The sequence below is a fragment of the Rutidosis leptorrhynchoides genome, chromosome 1 (assembly GCF_046630445.1).
Source record: "Rutidosis leptorrhynchoides isolate AG116_Rl617_1_P2 chromosome 1, CSIRO_AGI_Rlap_v1, whole genome shotgun sequence".
Classification (NCBI taxonomy): Eukaryota; Viridiplantae; Streptophyta; class Magnoliopsida; order Asterales; family Asteraceae; genus Rutidosis; species Rutidosis leptorrhynchoides.
This window is the reverse complement of record NC_092333.1, coordinates 565,456,157-565,468,637: the sequence shown is the minus strand read 5'-3', so window position 1 is coordinate 565,468,637 and position 12,481 is coordinate 565,456,157. Positions and strand designations below refer to the sequence as shown.

At 36.2% G+C, this 12,481-nt stretch overlaps 1 protein-coding gene across 1 annotated transcript; it reads left to right on the top strand.

Moving 5' to 3' along the window:
- The first annotated feature begins 1,884 nt into the window (after positions 1-1,884).
- Positions 1,885-3,889, top strand: LOC139844492 (uncharacterized). The gene is made up of 4 exons (XM_071834719.1): positions 1,885-2,353; positions 2,447-2,594; positions 2,930-3,239; positions 3,329-3,889. The coding sequence occupies exons 1-4, from the start codon at positions 1,885-1,887 to the stop codon at positions 3,887-3,889; spliced, it is 1,488 nt and encodes a 495-aa protein (XP_071690820.1).
- Positions 3,890-12,481: the final 8,592 nt, after the last annotated feature.

The window sequence follows — 12,481 nt, the reverse complement described above, 5'->3', positions numbered from 1 at the left end:
CATGCGAAAAAATTGACTAGGAAAGGGAAAGGCGTTGAGGATCCAAATGGGATTAATTGTGTGACATGTGGTAGTAGAAGATCGAAAATGAGTAAGAAGTCATCGTCGTCTAAGAATAGTAAGAAAAAGGAGGTGAACCAATTGATATCGGAAAGCAGTATTGGAGTAGAGGAATTCGGCACCAATCTTGGTCTAAAATGGACCAAGAAAGATATGTAAGTGTCTTTTTTCTCTGTTCGTATCTTCTTTTTATTAATGAAGATTATCTCCTTAAACATTCGTGGGTTCGGGTCCGGGAAAGAAAGTGAATTTGGTGATGTTAAAAGCTTATGTGTCGTAGAAAGGTCCTCTATCTTAGCATTGCAAGAAACGAAATGTCATAACCTAGTCGACAATTGGATATTCAGGCTTTGGGGTTCTAATGATTGCAGGTATGTTCAAAAAGAAATGGTTGGTAAGTCGGGTGGACAATTATTAATTTGGGATAAAAACATCTTCGAGGTTTCTAGTGAGCTAATTGGTGACTTTTTTATTGCTATACGGGAGAAATGGAAACAGTCGGGTAATGAATCGATTATTGTCAATGTGTACGGTCCACATGATGACGCCAATAAATGTAAATTTTGGGATTCGCTTGACAAGATTTTGTGTATTGATGGTGTGTCGTGGGTCATTTGTGGGGACTTTAACGAGGTTAGAGATAAGTCGGAAAGATTGAATTGTGAATTTTTTGATAATCTGGCTAAGAGGTTTAACGAGTTTATTGATAGAAATAGTTTAGTGGACATTCCTTTGGGTGGGAGGAAATTTACTAGGGTTAGTGATGATGGGTTGAAAATGAGTAAGCTAGATAGATTCTTGGTTTCGGACGACTTTCTTAGCTTTTGGAACGATCTAAAAGTGGTGGCTTTAGATAGAAGTGTATCGGATCATTGCCCTATTTTGATGTCGGATGGTGAGGTGGATTTTGGGCCTAAACCGTTTAAAATCTTTGATGATTGGTTCGGGGTTGAGGGTATAGACAAGGTTATTGCCGACTCTTGGTCTGGTCCAATGGGGGGAAACCGGAAAGATTGCGTTTTTCGTAACAAGTTAAAAAGATTAAAAGGGGACCTTAAAGAATGGAGTAAAGTTCACTTTGGTAAGCTTGATTGCGAGATTGAGTCGGTTAAAAAGGTGGTAACGGATCTTGAATTGAAAGCTGAAGTATGTTGTTTAAATGATGAAGAGCGAGCTAAATGGCTAAACTCGAGAAAAACATGGATGGAAAAGGAAAAAATCAAGACAGGGATGCTAAAACAGAAAGCTCGCGTTCGATGGATGCTCGATGGAGACGAAAACTCAAAATATTTTCATAATTCCTTAAAGAGAAAATATAATAAAAACAACATCCGGGGGATTAATGTTAACGGGTCTTGGTGTGAAAATCCTAATACAATCAAAGAAGTTGCTTTCAACCATTTTAAGAGCATATTCGAGGTACATAATTCGGATGGACCAAGCCTTGAAGGGCTATTTTCTGAATCGATTACATCAGTGGACAACGAGCTCTTAGAAGCTCCCTTCACGGAAGAGGAAATTTGGGAATCGATAAAATGCTATGGTAGTTCGAAGGCCCCGGGACCGGATGGGTTCAACTTTGGTTTTTTCAAAAAGTTTTGGTCCATAATCAAAGATGATTTGGTAGGTGCAATCAACTGGTTTTGGGTTTTTGGCGAGTTTTCAAAGGGTTGCAATGCTTCTTTTGTTTCCCTTATTCCGAAGAAATCGGATCCGCTGAGTTTTAGTGATTATCACCCGATTAGTCTTATTTGAAGTTATTATAAAATTATCGCGAATAAGTTGTCCTTGAGAATTCGTAGAGTGATACCTCGTCTTGTAGGGATGGAACAAAATGCGTTTCTTGGGAGTAGATATATTCTTGACGGTGCGTTAGTTGCAAATGAAGTGGTCGAAGATCTTAAACGAAAGAAAAAGCACGGCCTAATTTTTAAGGTAGACTTCGAGAAAGCCTTTGATTCGCTTAATTGGGATTATCTTCTTGAAGTTATGATATGTATGGGGTTCGGTACCAAATGGTGCAAGTGGATTTCATCGTGTCTTAAATCGGCTACAATCTTCATTCTCATAAACGGGTCTCCGACAAGTGAGTTTAATCTTAAAAGGGGCGTTCGCCAAGGTGATCCCTTGTCGCCTTTTATCTTTATTATTGCAGCGGAGGGACTTAATATCCTAACGAAATTGGCGGTAGAGAGAGGGATGTATAAAGGGGTGGAGGTGGGTAGAGATAAAGTCGTCATCTCTCATTTGCAATATGCGGATGATACGATTTTTTTTGGCGAATGGAGTAGACGTAATGCATGAAATTTAATGTACTTGTTGGAATGCTTTGAACGGGCTTTAGGGTTGAAGGTTAATTATAATTAAAGTCAATTATTTGGGATAGGCATTAGTAATGATAACGTGGAAGCTCTTGCGTCTTGGTGTTCGTGTCTTGCCGGTCGATTGCCTTTCATGTATTTGGGTATTCCCGTGGGTAATAGGATGAAGAAATTGAATGATTGGTTCCCGGTGATCGAGAAATTTAACAAGAGGTTAGCGGATTGGAGAGCAAAAAGATTTCTTTCGGTGGACGGTTAACTTTAGTTAAGTCGGTTCTCTCTAGCCTATCTCTCTATTACTTCTCGCTCTTTCGTGCCCCTACTTGTGTGCTAAATTCTCTCGAGAGTGTGAGACGGAATTTTTTTTGGGGCGGGACGGGTTCTAATTCTAAAATGTCATGGGTTAAGTGGGAAAAAATCCTTCTTCCTCACGAAGAAGGAGGTTTAAATATCATGTCCTTAAAAAGTAAAAATTTAGCTCTTCTTTGTAAGTGGTGGTGGAGGTTTAAAATCGAAACTAACACTTTGTGGGTCACTGTTATTCGTAGCATTTATGGTTCTAATGGAGGTCTTGTGCTTGGTAACGGACTTGCACGAAAACCAAACGCTAGCCTTTGGAATTCTATTTATGATGCAGGAAAACATGTGGACGGGTTAGGGATTTCTTTCTCTAATTCTTTCATACGCTTACTTCTTTTTGGGATGACATTTGGGTGGGGAACGCAAGCTTCAAAGACAGATTCAAAAGATTATACAGGCTCGAGATTGACAAAGATATCAACATCAGTAGAAAAATCGAAGAATTTAAGGGAGATGGGTTCGGCAATTGGGCCTATCCACCTATGGGCCGTACAAACAGTGAACTAAATGAGTTGCGTGATACTGTTCGGAACTTGCAGCTGATCGAAGACAAAAAAGACTGTTGGAGCTGAAATCTTAATTTGAAGGGTATATATACGGTCAAGGACTGTTCGGTACTTGTCGACAAAGTCATTCTACCACGTGCGGTTAATTCAATTGAGTCGTTGCGAAATGGTTTGGTTCCAAAAAAAGTGGAGGTGTTTATTTGGCGGGCGAGATTAGGTCGTATACCGGTAAGATTCGAGTTAGATAAACGGGGCATCGACTTGAACAGCGTGAGATGCCCGATTTGTGATGGTGACATTGAGACGGTGAAGCATATATTTTTTTCTTGTCAAGTGGCAAAAGACATATGGGCTAAAGTACTTAAATGGTGGGGGTATAATTCGGCTATATTCGGGTTTGAGGATATTTTTAATGGTACTTTTGGCTATGTAGCACAGGATCACAAAAAGAACCAATGGCAAGCGGTTTGTTGGGTGGTTTGTTACATTCTATGGAAGAATAGAAATGCAAAGGTGTTCAAGAATAAGCTCGAGACGGTCCCATCTTTATTCAACGAGGTTCAAGTTCTTTCATATGATTGGATTTCACGACGTTGCAAGGGTCATATTATGGATTGGCTTCAATGGTTCTCACACCCTTAGTTTTATCTCTTTCTGTTAGTTGCAATCTTTGCAATTATCTTAAGGCGGTGTAATTTGTTTTCTTTATCTCTTTCGTGGTGTATCGTGTTATTAAGGTTGCCCAGTCAAGCATGTACTATTCGTGATTGTTTAATATAAGTCCTTCTTGCTTTTCAAAAAAAAAAAAAAAAGATCTCTTTCCAATTTGTATATGTTTAGAATCAATTAAACTATATATAACGAATTTTCCTACACAGCTCAATGAGATGATTATGTTGTAATTCAAATCAAAATGCGAAACTACCTTCTTGAAAAATAATGACAAATGTTGTATAAACAAAAGCGAATAGCCAATACGATTAGTTAAAACTTTTTCTCAAGTAAGCTATCACATAAAATCTTCCTAAACACTCCAATGTCACATTTAGTAATGAGGTTGTCCTATAATGTCTTTAGAAATATGGTAAATGGCCTTATGAACTGAAATGAGGAATATTAGCAATTAAATTTTTCAAAACATGGTAATCATCAGAGTTTCTAAACCTCGAGGGATTGATTCATGTATATTGTAATTGACAAAGCTCAACATACAAACCGAATGAAAATCATATTAAATATTTATAAACATATCTATTTGAACAATTGATATGCTCTATGATCAGCTTCATTTGTTGATGGCCTGTATTTCAATTAAAGCTTAACAATTTCATGCCGTTTGAAAAAAAAGGGTTACAAATTGAACTTAAAACACAAAAGCAAAAACAAAAGTGACAAAAATCTAAGAACTAAATAAGCAACAAAAACATTCAAAATAGACACTAATTACTCAATTTTATAGTCTAAACTTGAAATACCCAAAAGAAATTAGAGTTAGAAGTTACCTATCTTTAGTTGTTGAACTTCAAAATTCTGAAAATATTTCACAACAATCAGAACAGTAACGATGATGCAACAGTCGCCCCAACATTAAACCCTAATTTATACTCCAAATAATCACCCAATTTTAACAAATCAAGACAAACAGCAATGGAAGCGGTGGCGATGGCTGTTATTCAGGTGGAAATGGCAGCGTTGGCGGCGGTGGTGGCGGTCGCTACTGTTGGCGGTGGTTGGAACTGATGGCTGGTGGAGGAGTGATTTATTTGGAAGAAGATGAGTGTTATATAAGGGCAAAAGTCTGGTGTCGTTTTACAGTTGAGCCAACGACCAAAAATTAGGTGTGTTTTAGTATATAAGTTAAAATAAAATTAAAATTAAAATTATAATATAATATAATTATAAATATAAATATAATTATAATTATAATTATAATATAATTATAATTATAATTATAATTATAATTATAATTATAATATAATTATAATTATAATTATAATTATAATATAATTATAATATAATTATAATATAATTATAATTATAATATAATATAATAATAAAATAATAATAATAATAATAATAAAATAATAATAATAATAATAATAATAATAAAATAATAATAATAATAATAATAATAAAATAATAATAATAATAATAATAATAATAATAATAATAATAATAATAAAATAATAATAATAATAATAATAATAATAATAATAATAATAAAATAATAATAATAAAATAATAATAATAATAATAATAATAATAATAAAATAATAATAATAATAATAATAAAATAATAAAATAAAATAAAATAAAATAAAATAATAATAATAATAATAATAATAATAATAATAATAATGATAATAATAATAATAGAATATTATTAGAATTATTTTATTATATGATTAAATAAAAGAGTGGTCTCAATTTTTTTAGAAAGAATGTTATAATTAGAGTTTTTTAGTCTTGAGTTAATTCTAATAAGGAAGTGCTAAGTCAGCATCGATGTTACAATTAGTCATGATAAAGAAGTAGGGATGTCAATGGGCGAGAAAAAACTCGTGGCCCGCGGGTACCCGATCCGCGATGGGCAGGTAAATTCATTAAATCTTACCCGCGGGCACGGGTACGGGTAAAAATTTATACCCGCCAGCAGGTCGCGGGCGGGTCGCGGGTATATACTACCCGTCGCGGGTAAATCCCGACCCGTGAACACATTAGACTTTTCTTAATTTACTCGCGAGTTTATACTTACAATTATTAATTTTGAAAGTTAATTTACTTGTAATTGAATAATGATTAATAAATTAATATTATATACAAGTAAAAAACTTAATTTTCACGTCATTTTAGATATAACTTGTACATAGATTTTTATAATTAATAAAATTGTTTGGGTTTTCTAATAAAAAGTTGTATATATTATTACTCGCGGGTCACGGGCATGGGCAAAACATTTTTACCCGCGGGCCATCTAGAACTTGGCGCCTCTCACAAAAGCCGATTGCTCTTTACTAATCACCTTATCAATAACCTTGGCCAATCAGGTAGACAAAATCTTTGTAATAATTTTGTATTGGACATTAATCAAAGAAATCGGATGATAGTCTTTAATAATAGATGGATTAGGCACCTTAGGAATCAATGTAATAAAAGCGGACCGCGCACCTTTAAGTAACTTCGATATTGAGAAAGCCCAAGTGATAGAAGATACACTGTCATGTTTCAGTGAGTCCCAATACAATTTAATAAACGAAAAACTCGTCATGGTCTGAAGCCTTATCACTCTCGCAATTACAAATGGCCTCATGGATCACCACCACTGAAACCGGTTTCTCTAACCCCACCTTTTATGTAATTTAGTACACAATTGTTTTGACTTTTGTTGTTACTTGTAACGCGGCGCGTTCTTCGAAAAAATAACCGACACGCCACCAACACGTCGTAGCGCAGCGTGTTGGTGGCAAATTCTCCTAGCTTGCTTGTTGTTGGCACATTAAATACTTTAGCGTGTTGATTTCCTACTATATATATTCATAATCATAATCTTAATTATTCTTTTAATATATTCTTATTTATAATGCTCCGTACTTTTATATCCTTTTCAACTAACTTTCAGTTGTATATTAACACATCACTCTAAAACGCTACTCAACATGTCAACCCAATATTCTTCATTTTCCCAATACATTTATCACGTCACCGTCAACTATTCCACCCGACTCACCAACAAGACGCTAACACACCAAAAAATTCATTTATCATTACAATTGGTATGCTTAACTAGTTAAGCACATACTCCTTATCAGAGAACACGGATACTTTGCATGCATATACATATACATCTAATATATTATGTAAACTAGCATTAATGGAGAAATAAATTTTGCAAAAAAAAAAAAAAAAAAAAAAAACCAGACTCATACTTACCTCAAAGCATACAAATGAAAAAGGGAAAATCGTTTAAAAATGCATTGAACTTTCATCAAATTTCTATTGTATGCATCCAACTTTCAAATCTCCTGTTGTATGTATTCAATTTTTAAATCTTTACTATGGTATGTATTGAATTACTTATAGTTCAGGTAGCCAGTCAATATGTAAAAAACTTTACGTGTTGGTCCCTCAACTTAACGTCCGTTAAATTTTTCAGTTATGTCTTACTTAATCTACCATTTCCTTCATCATTTTCATTTTCAAGAACACCTTCATGCTCAAGAATACCTTCATCTTTACAATCATTCAAATTAAACACCAAATCAAAACATTCAAACAACATTGATATTAGAATCACTAATAACTATAAAAGCTCAAGAATTTTGTAAGCTAAAGAAAAAAGGCATAAAGCTTCAAACCTTATAACCAAAATCACATATAACTACTAATTTAAAAAAAAAAAATTCATTTGATAATTCAAAATAACTCAACTGTATCTTTCTTTGTATCTTTTTAACACTCTTCGAATCACCCAGATATCCATAAAGTCACGGCCACCGCAACTCTCCGCCAACACATACTGTAACATCCCGCCTTTTTCCGTTTACTTTTCCGTTTAACTATTATAAATTTCCGTTATATGTTTATAACATCTCCCGTTGATACGCGTTTTAAAAATATCTCGTTTAGGTAATTCACGCACCCACAACCAAACTCGAGGGACTAGTTTCGCCAAAGTGCCAAGGAGGTGACTAGCTTTTGACTAGTCAACTCCACCTCCCATCTTTTCATTTCATTTCTCTTTTCTTTCATTACTTCCTTATTTTCTTTCAAATCTCCATTACAAGAATCATCATCTAATTCCAATCGAGCAAGCTTCAATCAAAACAAATTACATATTTGGAATCCTTGCAACTTCCTCTTCGATTTCACACTGATTTCATTACATTTGGGTAATTTTCTAAAATTACTAGATTTTGTGTTCTTGATGTTTTTAACTTATAAAGTTGTTAATTAGTGTCTATGGCTCAAGTCTAACATGAATATATGATTTATATGTTCGATCTTGTTATTTTTGATAACTAGCATGAACTTGAAAGATTGGTGTGTTTGATTTGGTGATTTGGTTGTTTGAATGATGTTAAATATTATAAATGCATGTATTAAATGTGTTCCTAACATCACTAGCTTCAATTTGATGTGTAGGTTGCTTTAGAAAACTCCATAAACTTGATTAGTGATTTTGGTGAATTTGGGTTAGGGTTTTGATGAACTTTAAATGCATTTTTGATGTATTGAATGCCATGAATTGTTGTTGGTAAGTGGTTAGTTAGATTGTATGTTTGATTACCTACGAAACGGCGTGTCATATGTATGCATTAAATTCCCGAATCATAAATGTGCATTTATAAATTTGAAGCATTTATGGTGTGCATTGATTGATCATTTAACTTGGAAAGTCGATTGTTGCAAATGATGTTTTTGGTTGGTGAAATGTATTTAGTTGTATTCTTTGTCAAATTACCTTTCTAACGATATAAGATACGAGTTCTAAGTGTTAGCGGTTTGTGATTTATGCTTGAAAGAGTTTTGATTTGAGACTTGGATATTTGAGACTGACCAGGTACCAGCACACGTTAAATACCGCGGCGCGGCAGTCTTGGGTCGCGGCGCGACTTAAGGCGTGTCCAGGTTCTGACCTACATGGTCAAAATTCGAAAAATGTTTGCTATGCTACGCACCTCCAATTCACATGTAACTTGTTCTAACATGCTTATATATGAATAAAAACCTCAGAAAAATAGTTCGGGACCCGACCCGAACGCGTTGACTTTTTCGTTGACTTTGACCCGACCAAAGTTTGTCTTTTTGTCAAACTTAACCAAATACTTATACAATCATTCTAACATGCTTTTATACTTGTACCTTGCATGAAACTTGATAATTTGATTCACATGCTATAATGATCGAGTCGTAACGAGCCATAGGACTAACTGAACACTTTGACCTATCGTGTTGACCGTTATTGATACAACCTATTTGTTTAGGTCAAGACTAGCATTCGTTCTTGCATACGTTTACTTGTTGAAGTACTTTTACATACGTGCACTCAAGGTGAGATCATAATCCCACTTTTACTCTTTTGAACTTACATTTGGGATGAGAAAACATAAACGCTTCTTTTTACTAAGTGAACACAAGTACAGGAAAACAAACATTCTACATACGAGTTTGAACAAAAATCCTCAATTCGATTATCATTAGTTACACTTGCTGGGTGTAAGCGAGAACTTATGTTATATAGTCATATGGGTTTGACAAACCCTCATTCAAACAGTTCGCTACCGTTTACGAATGAAATATATTTTCGAGAAACAGTGTATGTTCTAACACTATTGTGATGAGGTTCTATGGAAGGAATGTTAAGCGTTGATAATTGGGTGCTCCTGAATATTAACTTTTGGAATGTATTACTATTATATCAATGTTACAAATCTTGTGGTTCACTTGTACTTACTTACTTAAACCTATGATTTCACCAACGTTTTCGTTGACAGATTTCTATGTTTTTCTCAGGTCCTTGAACGTTTTGATACATGCTTCCGCTCATTTCTTTTGACACTTGCTTGGATGTCGAGTATACATGCATACGTGGAGCGTCTTTTGGCTACTTTCAAATTGTGTCGCATATGTTTCATTTGTACTTTAAACTTTGTAACGTAACTAGTTGTTGAACTACTTTGTAAACCTTGAAACATCTATACTTTTGAAATGAATGCGACATACTTTTGGTCAAACGTTGTTTTAAAGACTTATGACCACGTAACGGGACCTAAGTAGACGGCGCCGTCAATGACGATTTTGTCGGGTCGCTACAGATGGTATCAGAGCGTTGGTTGTAGGGATTTAGAGTTTTTTGGTGTCAACCCCGAGTCATAGGGTACATTAGTGAGTCTAGACTACAACCGGCATATAGACTTGAAGTAGGAATTACTTGACTACTTGTGCATTTATACTTGAACGTTTCTACTCACATCTACTCTTTGTTCATCTTAATCTCACGTTGTTAAATTTGATTGACACGCCACCTTGACTATATGAAATGATGTCGAATGCACATATGAATCAGGGTAATATAATTTCCGGGATTATATTACGGTGACTCATATGAACGTTCCGACATTGTGGCATAAAGAATTTAAGGCGAGTCAAGGAAAATTTTTCTCTCTATCCTTATTCCATATCATGATTAGTATTATTGAAAATACTAATCAACGGTATTCTTGTGTTTTGAAGGAACAATGCCTCCTCGTCGTGTGCCACGCCATGAGACTCCCGAAAAAGCTCTACAACGAATGATAGCCACCGCCGTGGATCTGGCCGTGGCCGGTCACTCCTCCAACAACAACAATAACAACAACCACAACAACAACAATCAAGGGGCCGGTAACTCAAGCGAAGGGTGCTCCTACAAAGCTTTCATGGGGTGCAAACCTCATACTTTTGATGGGACCGGGAGACCAGTTACTCTCACTCGATGGTTCGAACAAACGGAGGCCGTCTTTAGCATAAGCGGTTGTCGGGACCAAGATAAGGTCAAATACTCCACTCACACTTTCGCCGGTGTCGCCCTCACATGGTGGAACACCTATGTACAATCGGTGGGTACCGATGAAGCTCACGCCCTCTCTTGGGCCGACTTAAGGGAAAAGATGATCGTCGAATATTTCCCTCGTGAAGAAACCCGAAGGCTCGAACAAGAGCTAAGAACTTTGAAAGCGGTCGGAAACGATCTCAAGGCTTATAATCAACGATTTTCTGAACTAGCCTTGATGTGCCCAAACCTTGTGAACCCCGAAGCTTTAAGGGTTGAACTTTACATGGATGGTCTCTCAAAGAGCATCAAACACGGGGTAATGTCATCCAAACCCACTAATCATCAAGAAGCTTTGAACATGGCCCGTAAGTTGATAGAAACGGTGGACGAAATTGTAGTGCCGGCACCTAAAGCCGAGGATAAGTCGGGTAACAACAAAAGAAAATGGAAATCCCCTCAATCAAGCAACAACAATTTTTTCAAGAAGCCTTTCACCTCCGACGGCAAGAAGGGTTATGCCGGAAACCTACCTCTTTACAACAAATGCAACAAACATCACTTTGGTGAATGTGGCAAGCTAATTTGCCATCGGTGCCAAGGAGTTGGTCATAAGGCCAATGAGTGTAAAAGTGTCGCCCCCATCGCTCGAAAGGGGCCCAATGCACCAAAAACGGGCACTTGTTACGAATGTGGCCAAACGGGCCATTATAGAAATGCATGCCCGAAGAAGAAAGATAACCCCAATACGCGCGGCCGAGCTTTCAACATCAACACCGAGGAAGCCCGAGATGACAATGAATTAGTCACGGGTACGTTTCTTCTCAACAACACTTATGTTACTTGTTTATTCGATTCGGGTGCCGATAAATGCTTTGTATCCAAGACTTTGATTCATTCTTTTAGCACTCCACCACTCCCACTAGATACCACTAATACCATTGAAGTGGCCAACGGGAAACTATTGAGTGCTGACACATATTACCGAGGGTGTACTTTAAACATTTTGGGTAACGAATTTGAAATTGACTTGATACCCATGGAACTAGGAAGTTTCGATGTAATAATCGGTATGAATTGGATGGTCAAAACGAAATCTCACATCCTTTGTGATCTTAACACAATCTGAATTCCTATCGAGAATGGTGAACCCTTGATTGTTTATAGCGATAAGAGTTGTACCGGACTCAACCTCGTTTCATGCATTAAAGTTAGAAAACTACTCCGTAAGGGTTGTTTTGCGATCCTTGCTCACATTAAGAAAGTCGAGTCCGATGAGAAGCACATCGATGATGTGCCAATTGTTAGTGACTATTCCGATGTATTTCTCGACGAATTGCCGGGTCTTCCACCTCATCGACCGGTTGAATTCCAAATCGATTTTATTCCGGGAGCCGCACCAGTATCACGTGTACCATATAGACTCGCTCCATCCGAAATGCAAGAATTGCAAAGTCAAATCCAAGAACTACTTGATCGTGGTTTTATCTAACCTAGCCATTCACCTTGGGGCGCTCCGATTTTGTTTGTTAAAAAGAAAGATGGATCCCTATGAATGTGCATTGATTATCGTGAACTAAACAAATTGACGGTTAAGAACCGATATCCTCTTCCTTGCATCGATGACCTCTTTGATCAACTACAAGGGTCTTGTGTATATTCGAAAATCGATCTCCGCTCGGGTTATCATCAATTAAGGGTTA

Coding starts and splice junctions, on each gene's coding strand:
- LOC139844492 (XM_071834719.1), top strand. CDS start 1,885: ATGGAACAAAATGCGTTTCTTGGGAGTAGATATATTCTTGACGGTGCG. Junction 2,354..2,446: donor TTTTGGCGAATGGAGTAGAC/GTAATGCATGAA, acceptor TATTTGGGATAG/GCATTAGTAATGATAACGTG. Junction 3,240..3,328: donor ACCTATGGGCCGTACAAACA/GTGAACTAAATG, acceptor CTTAATTTGAAG/GGTATATATACGGTCAAGGA.